The sequence below is a fragment of the Coturnix japonica genome, unplaced genomic scaffold (genome assembly GCF_001577835.2).
Source record: "Coturnix japonica isolate 7356 unplaced genomic scaffold, Coturnix japonica 2.1 chrUnrandom487, whole genome shotgun sequence".
In the NCBI taxonomy this organism is placed as follows: Eukaryota; Metazoa; Chordata; class Aves; order Galliformes; family Phasianidae; genus Coturnix; species Coturnix japonica.
In genome coordinates this window covers 33769-48965 of record NW_015439882.1, presented here as the reverse complement: position 1 = coordinate 48965, position 15197 = coordinate 33769, and the positions used below count along the sequence as shown (strand labels likewise).

Below are 15197 nucleotides of genomic sequence, written 5' to 3'. Positions count from 1 at the left end.
TTTGAGTTGGGTGTATGGGGTTATGGGGTGCCATGTTGGTTCGGCTCTGTGCCCAATGGGTTTGAGTTGGTGTATGGGGTTATAGGGCGCCATGTTGGTTCGGCTCTGTGCCCAATGGGTTTGAGTTGGGTGTAGAAGGGGAGGAAAAGTGGAATGGGGGGGGGAAGGAGGGGGAGGAAAAGGGGAGGAAATAAGGGACAGGAAAAGGGGAGGAAAAGGGAAATGGGGGGAGGAAAAGGGGGAGGAAATGTAGTAAAAATGAAGGAAAAAAAGGACAAAAAATGGACCGAAAAATAAAGAAAGGATGGATGAAAAAATAAGGAGCAAAAATCAAAATGGATTAACAAAAAAATGAACAAAAATCAACCTGGATGTGAAAAATAAAGGGCGAAAAAACAAAAAAAGGGACCAAAAATGAAAAGACCAAAAACCTGAAAAACCAAAATGAACTTAAAAAAATAAAAATGAAAGGATCAAAACTTAAAGGACCAAAATCTAAAGGACCAAAATCAACCTAAAAGACCAAAATGAACCTAAAAGGCCAAAATGAACCTAAAGGACCAAAATGAACCTAAAGGACCAAAGCCAAAGGAGGGGCTGGAACAGCCCCATTGATACGTACCCCAGCACCCTCAAAAAAGGCGCTGGCTGCATCTCCTGTGCTGTCCAGGAGATCATCACTGTCAATCTGGAATTAAAGAGAGCCCGTTTACTGCCTTCGGACACCGTTTATTACCAAAAAGGGTGTAAAAAAGAGAAAAACCAGCATTATTTTGGGGGGGGCGCCGGGGGGTTGGAGCCCCCAGTGTTGGGTGGTTACAAAAACGAACAAGGGTTTAAAAAATTAAGGGGGGGGGCGAAGAAGAGGCCACCTTGTAAATGGGCGGGCGCCTGAGTGCGGTAAGTAATTTAGGTGAGATTAATTAGCTGTAATTAGCGGGGGGTTGTTGGGGGGGGTTGGGGGGAGGAGGGGTCGCTGCTCACCTTCTCGGATCCATGCAGGAAATCGTTGAGGGCCTGAGGGTCACTGCAAGGAAACAGTGGGGTCAGGGAGCCGCAAGGAGGGGAGCGGCGCCTGCCCCATACACTGTGTGGGGCTGGGGGGTTATGGGGATATAGGGCTATAGGGCTGGGGGGTTATGGGGCTATAGGGTTATAGGGCTGAGGGGTTATGAAGCTACAGGGTTATAGGGCTGGGGGGTTAAGGGGCTATAGGGTTATAGGGCTGAGGGATTAAGGGGCTATAGGGCTGTGGGATTATGGGGCTATAGGCCTTAGAGGTTATAGGGCTAAGGGGTTATAGGGCAATAGGGCTAAGGGGTTATAGGGCTATAGGGCTCAGGGGTTATAGGGCTATAGGGCTCAGGGGTTATGGGGCTATAGGGCTAAGGGGTTAAGGGGCTATAGGCCTCAGAGGTTATGGGGCTATAGGGCTAAGGGGTTTTAGGGCTATAGGGCTGCGGGGTTACGGGGTTATAGGGCTGTGGGGTTATGGGGCCATGGGGCTATAAGGCTGAAGGGTTGTGGGGCTATAGGGCCGTGGGGTTATGGGGCTGTGGGTTACTCACCAGATGACATCTAACAGGCACCGGCCGTCCTCATCGTCCATGTCAACTGCAAAGAGGGGACACAGCGTCAGCACTGCGGGCAGACGGGGGGAAACGGCCCCAAAACTGCCCCGAACTACAGCGGGATGGGGGGGACAGATGGGGGGGGACACAGATGGGGGGGGACACAGATGGGGCCACACTGTGACACATGGGGTGACACACAGCAGGAGATGGGGTGAGATGAGGTGACATAGGGTGACATAGGGTGACATACAACAGGAGATGGGGTGACACAGGGTGATGGGGTGACACACAGCAGGACATGGGGGACATACAGGGTGACACAGGGGGGGATGAGGTGACACAAGGTGATGTACAAGGTGACACAGCACAGGGACAGACAGACAGGGTGACAACCTGAGACACTGTGACAATGGGGTGACACAGTGACAATGGGGTGACAATGGGGTGATACACAATGACAATGGGGTGACACACAGTGACAGTGGGGTGACACACAGTGACACATAGTGACAATGGGGTGACACACAGTGACAATGGGGTGACACACAGAGACAATGGGGTGACAATGGGGTGACACACAGTGACAGTGGGGTGACACACAGAGACACATAGTGACAATGGGGTGACAATGGGGTGACACACAGTGACAATGGGGTGACAATGGGGTGACACACAGTGACAATGGGGTGACAATGGGGTGACACAGTGACAATGGGGTGACAATGGGGTGACACACAGCTGGGGGTGGAGGTGACACACGGGGTCCTACACAACCAGAGGTGACACGTGGGGTGACATTGGGTGACACACAGTGGAGGTGACAGATGGGGGGGGTGACAATGGGAGTGACAATGGGGGTGACAATGGGGGTGACACAATGGGGCTGTGACAATGGGGTGCCACACAACCAGAGGTGACATTGGGTGACAATGGGTGACAATGGGGTGGCACGTGGTGGGGGGCGATAAATGGGGGGGGGAGGTGACACATGGGGGGCCGGACAGCCAGAGGTGATACCTGGGGCGACAATGGGGGGCCATAGGGTGACACATAGGGTGACACTGGGGGGCCATGGGGGGGGTGACACATAGGGTGACACTGGGGGCCATGGGGGGGTGACAGTGGGGTGACAGAAGGCAGCTGAGGCCCCTTGGGTTTGTGGGGGGGATGGGGGGAGAAAACGGAGCGTGGGGACCCACAGAGCCGGACCCATAGACCCACAGTGCCAGGCACACAGACCTGGACCCACAGACCCACAGCACCGGACCCACAGCTCTGAGCAGCACCCACATCCAAGGACCCACAGCTCCATGTGCAGCTTCTGGACCCGTGGCCCCATAGCACCAGCCCCATAGTTCTGTGAGCAGCTCCAGCCCCACAGCTCCTGGACCCACAGCCCCACATCTCTGTGTTGCTCCTGGACCCACAGCCCCCCCAGAACAGCCCCAGAGCCGCTCCAACAGCCCCATCACACCAACCCCCACCAGCTCAGCTCAGCTCCCATCTCCAGCCCCACACATCCATTGGGGACCCCACAGGCACAGCCCCCCCATAGCACCCACACAGCCCCGCCCAGCACCCACAAACACACCCCAACACCCCCCAAGAGCGCCCCCCAGCACCCAAACAGCACCCACAGCGCCCCGCAGTCCCATACAGCCCCCCCAGCCCCCACTCATCCCCCAGCGCCCCCAAAGCAGCCCCCCCCCCACAGAGCACCCATACACCCCCCCCAGCACCCACACAACTCCCATAACCCACCCCCCCCCCCCCAGCCCCCACATAACACTCACAGCCCCCCCCCCACTTTTGGTCCCCCAGCCGCCATAAGGACACACAGGGGTGATGTGAGGGGCACAAATGGCCCCATAGGGCAGCACAGAACCGGAACCACCAAACTGGGTCTGGGCCCACAGCACCAGGAGCCGCATTCAGAACCGGGACAGAGGCTCCAGGGTCCCTTACTCAGAACCAGGAGCTGGACTCCGGGCCTCGCTCACAACCAGGATCTGTGCATTGGGATCACAACCCCGGGACCATTCAGAACCAGAACCGGGGCTCCAGAACCACTCACTTGGAACCAGAACAGCAGCACCAGGCCTCCCTCACCCAGAACCAGGACCAGGACCATGGGTCAAGGACCCTCATTCAGAACCTGAACCGGGGCTCCAGGCTCCCTTGATCACAACCAGGACCTGGGCACTGGGATCAAAACTCTGGGATCCCTCAGAACCAGGACCAGAACCAGGACCAGAACCAGGACCAGAACCAGGACCAGGACCCCAGGCTCCTTCACTCAGAACCAGGACATGGGCTGCAGGATCCCCCAATCAGAACCAGGACCAGAACCAGGGTCCCAGGCTGCCTCATTCAGAACCAGGACTGGTCTCCAGGACCCCTCAGAACCAGGAGCTGGGCTCCATGCCTCCCTCACCCAGAATCAGTACTCCAGGACCCACCAATCAGAACCAGAACCTGGGCTCCAGGACCCCTCACTCACAACCAGGACCAGGGCCACCGGGCTCAAGGACCCCTCACTCGGAACCAGGACGGCAGCACCAGGCCTCCCTCACTCAGAACCAGGACCGTGGCTCAAATACCCCTCACCTGGAACCAGGACCCAGCTCCAGGTTCCCTCATTCAGAACCAGGACACAGGACTCCAGGTTCCCTTGTACAGAACCAGGAACCAGGTACTGGAACCACAGATCTGGGGTCCATCAAAACCAGAACCTGGGCTCCAGGACCCCTCACTTCCTACCAGGACCAGAACTCAAGGACCCCTCATTCAGAACCAGGACCTGGGCACTGGGATCACAGCTCTGGGGTCCATCAGAACCAGGACCCAGGTTCCAGGCTCCCTCATTCAGAACCAGGACACGGGGCTCCAGGCTCCCTTGCACAGACCCAGGACCCAGGTACTGGGAAAACAACTCTGGGATCCTTCAGAACCAGGATCCAGGTACTGGGACCACAGCTCTGGGATCACCCAGAACCAGGACCTGGGCTCCAGGACCCCTCACTTAATACCAGGCCCAGAACTCAAGGACCCCTCATTCAGAACCAGGACCTGGGCACTGGGATCCCTCAGAACCAGGACTGGGCCTTGCAGACCCCTCACCCAGAACCAGGACCTGGGCTCCAACATCCCTTACAACCAGGACCTGGGCACCGGGATCACAGCTCTGTGGTCCATCAGAACCAGAACCTGGGCTCCAGAACCCATCGCTCACAATCAGGACCTGGGTTCCAAGATCCCTTATAATCAGGACCTGGGTACCAGGCACCACAGCTCCAGGGTCCATCAGAACCAGAACCTGGGCTCCAGAGCCCATCACTCACAATCACGACCTGGGCTCCAACATCCCTTATAACCAGGACCTGGACACCAGGCACTACAGCTCCAGGGTCCATCAGAACCAGGACCAGGGCTCCGGGTTCCCTTGATCACAACCAGGACCTGGGCACTGGGGTCCCTCAGAACCAGAACCTGGGCTCCAGAACCCATCACTCACAACCAGGACCTGGGCACTGGGATCTCTTGGAACCAGGAACTGGGCACCACAGCTCTGTGGTCCCTCAGAACCAGGACCAGGGCTCAGGGCTCCCTTGATCACAACCAGGACCTGGGCACTGGGGTCCATCAGAACCAGAACCTGGGCTCTAAGATCCCTTATAACCAGGACCTGGGCACTGGGATCACAGCTCTGGGGTCCATCAGAACCAGAACCTGGACTCCAGGACCCCTCACTTAATACCAGGCCCAGAACTCAAGGACCCCTCATTCAGAACCAGGACCTGGGTTCCAAGATCACTTACAACCAGGACCTGGGCACTGGGATCACAGCTCTGTGGTCCCTCAGAACCAGAACCTGGGCTCCAGAACCCATCACTCACAATCAGGACCTGGGTTCCAAGATCCCTTATAACCAGGACCTGGGTACCAGGCACCACAGCTCCAGGGTCCATCAGAACCAGGACCAGGGCTCCAGGTTCCCTTGATCACAACCAGGACCTGGGCACTGGGGTCCATCAGAACCAGAACCTGGGCACTGGGCTCCCTTATAACCAGGACCTGGACACCAGGCACCACAGCTCTGTGGTCCGTCAGAACCAGAACCTGGACTCCAGGACCCTTCACTTAATACCAGGCCCAGAACTCAAGGACCCCTCATTCAGAACCAGGACCTGGGCTCCAACATCCCTTACAACCAGGACCTGGGCACTGGGATCACAGCTCTGGGGTCCATCAGAACCAGAACCTGGGCTCCAGAGCCCATCACTCACAACCAGGACCTGGGCACTGGGGTCCATCAGAACCAGAACCTGGGCTCTAAGATCCCTTATAACCAGGACCTGGGCACTGGGCACCACAGCTCTGGGCTCCATCAGAACCAGAACCTGGGCTCCAGGCTCCCTCACTCAAGAACCAGAACCTGGGCTCCAGAACCCATCACTCACAACCAGGACCTGGGCACTGGGGTCCATCAGAACCAGGACCTGGGCACTGGGATCCCTTATAACCAGGCACTGGGCACCCCAGCTCTATGGTCCCTCAGAACCAGAACCTGTTCTCCAGGCCCCCTCAGAACCAGGCCCAGGCCCCGGTCCCGGCCCAGCAGCATCTCCACGCCCTCAGCACCACGAACCGAACCGCTGCTCCCCGCGTCCCCCTCCACCGCTTCCGACCCGCCCCAATGAAATAGCGGAGAACGTGAGGACACAACCAAGTGTATTTATTGGGCTTCGCGCTGTGACCCACAGCCACCCCACAGCGGGGGGTCGGGGGGGCACATCTATGGGGCAGGACGGAGCCCTGTTTGCTGCCCCCCCCCCCCACCTCCCCGTTCGGATTAGGCCGAAGGAGAGCGGCGGGCCGGCAGTGCCCGCTAACGGAGCTGAGCCCCAATAGAGGGGGGCGGTGGGTCCGGGCCTATATATGGATATGGCTATAGGGGGATATATAGGGGGGTTATATAGGGGGGTTATGGGGGGCTGCCCCCGTTGTGTCGGCCCGGGGCCGGGCGAGGCGGCGCTTCCCTCCCTCCCTCCGTCCGTCCCTTCCTTCCTTCCCCTCCCGCGTTATTGTGCGGCGGGGCCGGGTCGAGGTGGGGGGGGGGGATGTGAAGGGGGGGCCCCGTTATTGGCGGCGTGTGGGGGGGGCGGCGGCATTTGGCGACAAATCGGTTACATTGTGCCCAACTCACCGTGAGGTTTGAGCGGCGGCCGGCGCGGGGTCTCCCACACATCCCCGCACGGGCTCCGGAGGCAGGACCCCAAGCAGGCACCGACACGTAGCGGTTCAACGAGGTGCCTGATGAACGAACCGACACCGAACCGGAGCGGGGGGAACGGAGGGAGGAGGGAAGAACGGGGGAACGGCGGGAGGGAACGGGAAAAAATTCAACATCGCGGCGCTGACGGAGGAAAAAATTAAATTAAATCGGGGGCCCCGGTTCGCCCCCACCCACTACCGGGGTATTTGCATGAGACACGCCCACCGGGACCGGGGCGGAGCCACCGCGGGTACAAACGGGAACGGAGCGACGGGAGCGGGACCGGGAACCGCCGGGAGGAACCGGGAGGCACCGGGCCGGGACATGAGACCCCACACACACAACCGGGGCTGAGCCGGGAATAACGGGACCGGCCCGGGAGCAGCAGGGACACCCCAGGGCTCCGTTCTGAGAGCACCGGGAGCACCGGGCCGTTACCGGGAGCGGCGGACACCCCCGGGGCACGGAATGAGGATGGGACGGACACCGAGCGCCGCTACCGCCAAAGGACGGGAACGGGCAACGATGGGCGACGGTGCGGCCCGACGGCGGACACCGCCTCAATGGGAATCGGATCAACGGCGGCACCGAGCGGCGGCACCGGGCCGGGATCCCGCCCCGCGATACAGGCAGCGCATCGGGCAGCCCCGCCCCGCCGCGGGGTCCTCGCGCTGCGCCCGGCTCGGCGGCGCCGGCGGCCATTGGCGCGTCGGGGGGCGTGGCCTGAGAGGAGGAGGCGTGGCTTAGAGCCGTGTTTACAGCGCGCGATTGGCTGGATTGGACGAGGGGGCGGGGCCACGGGGAAAGGGGCGGGGATACGAGGGATGGGGCGGCGCGCGGGATTCCGCCGGGGGCGCCGGCGCGAAACGGGCCGTTCCCGTGTGTGTCTCTATGGGATCCCGGGAGAACGGCGATAAAAAACAACGGAAACGTTAAAAAATAAACAGCCCCGGCCTAAAATAGCACCGACACAGCGACACCGAACGAGGCTGTTTTGGGGCGTGCTGACATGACAGTGCTGTGTCAGCCGGGATCACGGGCACGTAACGCAGCCTGACGGTAATTAATGGAGTGACGGTAATTAATGGAGTGACGGTAATTAAAGGAAGGGCTGAGAAATGCCCGTTTCCTTACCTGGAACTGCTGGCTGGGATCAGCGCTGCCCATAGCATCAATGAGATGGGATGGAAGGGACGTGGAGGGCGATGGAGCTGAGGGACGATGGAACCGAAGGACGATGGAGCCAAAGGATGATGGAGCCGAGGGATGGAGCTGAAGGACGATGGAGATGAGGGACGATGGAGCCAGAGGATGGAGCTGAAGGATGATTGATGGAGCTGGAGGGCGATGGAGATGGAGGACGATGGAGCTGAAGGATGATGAAGGGCGATGGAGCTGGAGGACGATGGAGATGAAGGATGATGGAGCTCCAACCCCTGCCTGGCAGTGCCACCAACCTGCCCCATTGACTCCATCATGTTGCCCAGGGTCTCATCCAATCTTGCCTTGAGCAGCTCCATCGATGGACGGGGCATCCACCACCTCTATCACTCACAACCTCCTCACTCTCACATTAAAGAACTTCCCCCTGCCATCCAACCTCAATCTGCCCCTTTCAACCCCAAACCATCTCCCTCATCCTGCTCCTTATCTCCCCTCCCAATGAGCTGACCCCCCTCCTGGTTATAGGGTTCCCTTCAGGTGCTTTAGGCTGCAATGGGGTCACCCCATAACCTTCTTTATGCTGAACAAGCCCATCTCCCTCAGCCTGTCCCCATATAGGAGGTGCTGCAGCCCCCTGACCATCTTTATGGCCCCCTTTGGACCCTTCCCACCAGCTCCTGAGCTGGAAGAGCACCCTGCTGGCTCACGGTGGGTTTCTCACCCATTGGGACCCCCATATTGGGGTTCCCATCCATCAGGACCCCCATATTGGGGTTATCATCCATCAGGACCCCATATTGGGGTTATCATCCATCAGGACCCCCATATTGGGGTTCCCATCCATCAGGACCCCATATTGGGGTTATCATCCATCAGGACCCCCATATTGGGGTTCCCATCCATCAGGACCCCATATTGGGGTTATCATCCATCAGGACCCCATATTGGGGTTCCCATCCATCAGGACCCCCATATTGGGCTCCATCCATTGGGACCCCCATATTGGGGTTCCCATCCATCACGACCCCATATTGGGGTTCTCATCCATCCTTTCTGCCCCCTCACAGAGGTTCCCCTCACACAAACCCCCTCAGATCCCCTCACGGAGGGTCACTGTCACACATTCAACCCCAGAGACCCCCTTAGAGAACTCCTCACAGAAACCCCATAGAAAACCCCCTCCATATCCCTTCCCATAACGAAGAACCCCATCCCCCCCATTCCGACCCGGATCCAAGATGGCGCCGCCGCCTCCCCTCCCTCATCCCGTTCTTCCCGCCAAAGAGCTCCCCCCGTCACGTGACGGCGAGGGCGCGAGGCGCTCCGTCCCTACGCGCATGCGCGTCGCCTCGCCGCGAGGCGCGCCTCTCCCGCGCGCATGCGCAGTGCGGCGGGCACGCGGCGAGGAGGCGCAGCGCCGCCATTGTTGTTCGCCTCCTCCCGGTTGTTCGTGTGGGTTCCGTGACGGGGTGACGGTGTGTGAGGGCCGGGAGGGTCCCCATGTGCCCACACGGCTCCGTTCGGCCCCGGGTGTAGCAGCGGAGGAGGGAGGGAGCGGTGTTAAGTGCGATCGGGATGGAGCTTTACCTCAGGGAGGGGTGAACGCGGCCTTGTGTGGGGATGGGGGGGGTTTATGTGGGATTTAGGGCAGGATTTACCTCAGGGGGGAGATTGAAGCCTCAAATGTCGGCCTGGAAGCGGGGGGGTGTTTGTTCCTCCCCCATTATGGCTTTGGGTCGGGGGGATGTGAGGCCTGATGTGAGACTGGCTGCAGGGCTTACCTCAGGGAGGGCCCATTCACCCCCATTATAGGTCCATATTGGGGGTGTTAATAGCTTTATGTGGTACTGAGTGCAATGGTTACCTCAGGGAGGGCCCCTTCACCCCATTATAGGTGTGGGTTGGGGGGTTCACAGCTTTATGTGGTATTGAGTGCAATGGTTACCTCAGGTAGAGCCCCTTCACCCCATTATAGGTCTGGGTTGGGGGGTTCATAGCTTTATGTGGGATTGAGTGCAGTAGTTACCACAGGTAGAGCCCCTTCACCCCCATTATAGGTCCATATTGGGGGGGTTTCATAGTTTTATGTGGTATTGAGTGCAATGGTTACCTCAGGTAGAGCCCATTCACCCCCATTATAGGTCCGGATGGGGGGGGTTCATAGCTTTATGTGGGATTGAGTGCAATGGTTACCTCAGGTACAGCCCCTTCACCCCCATTATAGGTCCATATTGGGGGTGTTCATAGCTTTATGTGGGATTGAGTGCAATGGTTACCTCAGGGAGAGCCCCTTCACCCCCATTATAGGTACATATTGGGGGGGTTCACAGCTTTATGTGGGATTGAATGCAGTAGTTACCACAGGTAGAGCCCCATCACCCCATTATAGGTCCATATTGGGGGGGTTCACAGCCTTATGTGGTACTGAGTGCAATGGTTACCTCAGGGAGAGCCCCTTCACCCCCATTATAGGTCTGGGTTGGGGGGTGTTAATAGTTCTATGTGGGATTGAGTGCAGTAGTTACCACAGGTAGAGCCCCTTCACCCCCATTATAGGTCCATATTGGGGGTGTTAATAGCTTAATGTGGTATTGAGTGCAATGGTTACCTCAGGTAGAGCCCCTTCACCCCCATTATAGGTCCATATTGGGGGTGTTAATAGCTTTATGTGGTATTGAGTGCAGTAGTTACCACAGGTAGAGCCCCTTCACCCCCATTATAGGTCCATATTGGGGGGGTTCATAGTTTTATGTGGTATTGAGTGCAATGGTTACCTCCGGTACAGCCCCTTCACCCCCATATCATGGCTCTGGAGGGGGCACTGTGCCTCCTTATGTTGCTTTAACTCAAGGAGATCGTCCTGTCCTCCAAATTCAGCCCTGAAATTGGGGAATTGCCCTTATGTGACTCTGGGAGCATTATTGCTCTCAGGGAGAGCCCCCACCGTTTCCGTGGGGCAGCTGTAGCTTTCTATGGGGCTGAGAGTGGATCCCCCTCCCCACCACAGGGGGCAGTTTCAGCCCTTTCTCTGCTGCAGGGGTTTCATTGTGGAGCCCCTCAGCTCTTTGCTCACTCCATTTTCCCTCTGTGTATCTCAGGTGGTTTCTCCCCCCCCGCTGCCGCCATGGAGCAGTTCCCATTTGGAGACGAGAGCTCTGTGAGCCTGGAGATCCAACTGCTGGGCTTCACCGAGAGCCCCAGCCCTGAGCTCAGCCTGCAGGCTGCGGCTGCGGCCCCCCCGGATGGTGCAGCCCCCCCAGATCTGGCTGGTGTTGCACTGGAGGACGGGCTGAGCGTGTTGTCCCTGTGCCCAGACAGGGAATGGGACGGTGAGGTGCAGCACGGTGAGCATAGGGGGGGTCAGTTGGCAGCTTAATGGGTGGGGGGAGCAATTAATGGAGATCCACTAATTGACGCTTATATTAATGAAGGAACGTGGGACATGGAGGTGTTGATGGGCAGATTTATGTAGCTGTGGGGTCTTCCAAACCACACAGATCTGGGTCCTCTGCACATCCCCACTTGGACCATGGAGTCCTCCAAACCCTACAGACCCAGAGTCCTCCAAACCCCACAGATTTGGGTCCTCCATTCATCCCTATGTGGACCCTGGAGTCCTCCAACCACCCCAGTGTCCTCTAAACCCCACAGATTTGGGTCCTCCATTCATCTCTATGTGGACCCTGGAGTCCTCCAACCACCCCAATGTTCTCCAAACCCCATAGATGTGGGTCCTCCACGCATCCCTATGTGGACCATGGAGTCCTCCAACCACCTGCACACAGATCCAAGCCTTCCAACCTCCACACACCTTGAGTCCTCTGACAACCACCTTATTAATAAATTACTAATGAGGCTACAAAGGCAGGGCTGTGCTGATAACCTCACACTGTCCCTTCCTCCCTCTGCCCAGGGCTGTGCCTTCCAGTGGTGCCCAGCGCTGACCCTGCAGCCGCTCAGAGCCAGTTGTCCCCTCCCAGCTCTCCGCTGCCTTGTGGTTGTTGTGGGACCAGCCGCAGCCCGACTGACAGCCAGCAGCCCCAGCAGCCGTATGTGGGGCACGGCGGGTGCTTGGGGTGCGTTTGTGGCTGCTGTGGGGTCTTGTTTGCCCTCCTGGGGCTGTGCCTTGGGTGCAGGCTCTATGGGTGCAGGCTCTATGCTTTGGGTTGCAAGGTCGTCTATGGGATGCAAGGCTCTATGCTTTGGGTGCTAGGCGTCTGTATGCTTTGTGTGCCAGGCTCTATGGGTGCAGGCTCTGTGCTTTGGGTGCAGGCTCTATGGGTGCAGGCTCTATGCTTTGGGTGCCGGGGGTTCTATGCTTTGTGTGCAGGGCTGCACTGGGTGCAGAGCGCTTTTGTTTCCCATTTGCATATCCATGTTCCATTGCCCCACAGCAGCAGGAAAAGGAAAGGCTGGCAGTGCCCGGAGCGACGCTGTGAGCTGCAGCCCCCGCGGTGCCCGCAGGGTTCAGGCTGTTCATCCTGCAGCCTGGTGGAGGACGGCGGCACAGCAGAGAGCTACCCGGCCGGCTCCACCACCACCACTGGCATTGAGCTGAATGGCAGCGTGGCCCCCAGCCCTGCTCTGTTGGAGCCCCCAGGGCTGCCCGCTGAGCCCGGTGCCGTGCCGTGCTTGGCATTGCTCAGAGCGCAGCAGGCGGCCGTCAGCTCCCACCCATGGGTCAGCGCCCAGAGGAGCAGCTCCTGCTTCACGCTCAAAGCCAGCCCTGCTGGAAGGGAAGCTCCCCTGTCCTGCTCCTTCCTCTCTCAGTACCCAGACGCTTCTCCTTTCCCTGTGCTGAGCTGCGGAGTGGAGGAGGTGCTGCTGGGCCGCCCTGAGGACAGCACACAGCTGTGGCAGAGCGTGGTGGAGCAGCAGGCGGTGCTGGGCGGTGCTGGGCAGCTGAGATCTGCCTGCACGGAGCCGGGGAGGCAGAACCTCCTGCAGGTACTGGCCGCCTCCCAGCACGCCCTGTCCCACGTGCTGACCCCCAAAGGGCCGAAGGATTCGTCTCCTTGTGCTCGAGAGCACGAGAGCGGCGCGGTGACGGATGGGCTGCACAACAAGGCTGCCTCCAGCAAGGGGGATAGGAGCAGAGCTGGCGGCGCGGGCGCAAGCAGGTCGTGGCGGGTGCCCGCTGCACGCAGGGAGAAGCTGGCGGCGGGGCTGGCGGGCACAGCGTCCCCCAGCCAAGTGGCCATGGACTCCTTTGCACCACGGCAGCAGTGCGGGATGAGCGTCCTGCAGCGCGTGCAGGTGTGTGAGAGCAGCGGGGGGAGAAAGGGGAGCCCTGCTCTATGGGCAGCACCGTCCTGGTGTTGGTGCTGGGGGGGATGGCGGCCTGGTTGCATGTCTGCATTGTGCAGCTGGGAATGGGGGGGTTCGGTGTTGGTTGTGTGAGCTGGGAGGGTGTTGGTTGACGAGTGTTGGGAGATGCAGTGACAGCGTTGGGGTGGTGACACCTCGTTCTGATTCTTGTTTCTTCACCCCCAGGGGGGAAACGTCTGCAGCTTCCCAGGCTCGGTGCAGGAGGACGGTGTGTCGGCTGCCAGGTGAGCGGCTGCGCTGAGCTCCAAGTAACGAGGCCTCGTCATCTGGTTGGGTTTGTGTTGTGCTGATGAACAGGGCTGTAAATGGGAACCATGAGAACCTCGGTTCTGCCTCAGTTGTATGCAGTGTGTGGCCAAATGAGCCCACACTGTGTGGCCAAATGAGCCCAAGAGTCTCCCCTCTGCTCCAGCTTTAATAGGGGAGACGCAGGGCTGTGCTCATCACACCAACGAGCCAGATGTTCCTTTTCTAAAGAGAACGGGGCTGATTTTCTCCCCTTTATCTCCACGTCCCCCTTAGTGTGAAGAGCAGCGCAGCTCCCACCAACAGCAGCGACTGCGACGGCGTTTTCCTATGCAAGAACTGCCAGCAGGTGTTCTACACCCAGAAGGGCCTGGACAGCCACATGTGCTTCCGTGACGAGCAATGGCTGCTGCCCCAGAGGAGAGAGGAGCCGCAGGTGAAGGGAAAGCGGAGGGGTTGGGGTGCTCACAAAGCAAATGTGGGGCACAAAGGTGGGGGTGGAGCCTTATTGAGGTCCAGGACCCCCCCCCCCAAAGTGCTGTGTGACCGCTGGGTCTCTCTGTGCTGCTCAGGGCCGTGCTGCAGACGATGGATCCGCTGCGAGGCCGGAGCTGCAGGAGGAGCCCTGCGAGGCCGGAGCTGCTCTGCTCATCCCTGTCTCGGTGCCGGTGCTGCCTGGGGGTGAGGTGGGTGAGAGCTGCATTGTGGGCTTTGCTCTTGTTGCCGAGCTCCCTTTTTGCTTCCCAAATGGTGCTGAAATAACACTAAACTGAGGGATCTGATGGTCATTAGTGTGACGATAAGCTTGTAAAGGTGATTAATTGGAGGCAGGTGAGGATATGGGGTGATGCAGGATCATCAATGGGGTGGTACAATGCACCAAGTGAAATAACTCAGAATCACAGAATTATCAAGGTTGGAAAAGACCTAGAAGATCATCTAGTGCAACCACTACCAATACTTCCCAGCTAAACTCGGGGCTCCTCCAGCCAGCGTAAGGAATGTGGAGGTTTCACAATTGGGTTTTTGGCCCAGGGTCGATGTTCCCAGCAGGGTTGGGATGAGTGTGTGTGAGGACCAGGTCTGTGCTTTGGTGCTGGAGCAGAGCAGCACCAGGTGGAGCCCTGCAGTGCCACCCTGCTTCCCCTGACACCTGCAGCTCCTCGTGGTGCCGCTTTCCTATGAGCAAACAAGACCCTGTTTGGAATCCTTTGTCCAGGTGACCCCCAAGGAGAGCCAGGATGGGAAGAGCCCGCGGCTCAACTCGCAGCCCAAGAAGAGGAAGCGGCAGATTCTCCCCAAGCCCCTCTTCATCCCCCCCCTAACGCCCCCCGACGTGCAGCCGGTCCCTGGGGGCTGCTACCGGAGCAACCTGCGCTCCCCGGTGCTGCTGATGGACCGGCTGCTGCGGGACCTGCTGCAGTGCTCGCCCTACACCCCCCCACCCATGCTCAGCCCCATCCGCGAGGGCTCGGGGCTCTACTTCAACGCCGTCTGCTCATCCACTGCAGCTGAGCCTTGTCGGCTCCTGGGCAGTGTGCTGGGTAAGGGGCAGTGCTGGGTAAGGGGCAGTGCTGGGTAAGGGGCAGTGTGCTGGGTAAGGGGCAGTG

General features: G+C 59.1%; 2 protein-coding genes across 6 annotated transcripts in view; one reads left to right on the top strand and one right to left on the bottom strand.

Annotated features, from left to right (window-relative positions):
- The window catches only part of BICRA (BRD4 interacting chromatin remodeling complex associated protein), a 21083-nt gene extending 13427 nt beyond the window's left edge, over positions 1-7656 (bottom strand). Inside the window, exons 1-4 of one of the 2 annotated variants that reach the window (XM_015850548.2) lie at positions 6781-7656; positions 1569-1614; positions 985-1027; positions 623-688 (exon numbers count right to left, since the gene is read on the bottom strand). In XM_015850548.2, the coding sequence (XP_015706034.1) occupies positions 623-688; positions 985-1027; positions 1569-1609 (150 nt within the window). In that variant the 5' untranslated portion in view covers positions 1610-1614; positions 6781-7656. The remainder of the gene's footprint in view (positions 1-622; positions 689-984; positions 1028-1568; positions 1615-6780) is intronic. The other variant, XM_015850549.2, reaches the window with a different exon arrangement.
- A 1280-nt stretch (positions 7657-8936) lies between these two features.
- ZNF541 (zinc finger protein 541) overlaps positions 8937-15197 on the top strand; it is an 11765-nt gene continuing 5504 nt past the window's right edge. Inside the window, exons 1-8 of one of the 4 annotated variants that reach the window (XM_015850561.2) lie at positions 8937-9488; positions 11112-11357; positions 11927-12062; positions 12408-13269; positions 13507-13565; positions 13864-14023; positions 14160-14273; positions 14807-15131. In XM_015850561.2, the coding sequence (XP_015706047.1) occupies positions 11138-11357; positions 11927-12062; positions 12408-13269; positions 13507-13565; positions 13864-14023; positions 14160-14273; positions 14807-15131 (1876 nt within the window). In that variant the 5' untranslated portion in view covers positions 8937-9488; positions 11112-11137. Of the gene's footprint in view, positions 9489-9662; positions 11358-11926; positions 12090-12407; positions 13270-13506; positions 13566-13863; positions 14024-14159; positions 14274-14806; positions 15132-15197 lie in introns of those variants that run through there. The other 3 variants (XM_015850560.2, XM_015850557.2, XM_015850559.2) reach the window with 3 other exon arrangements.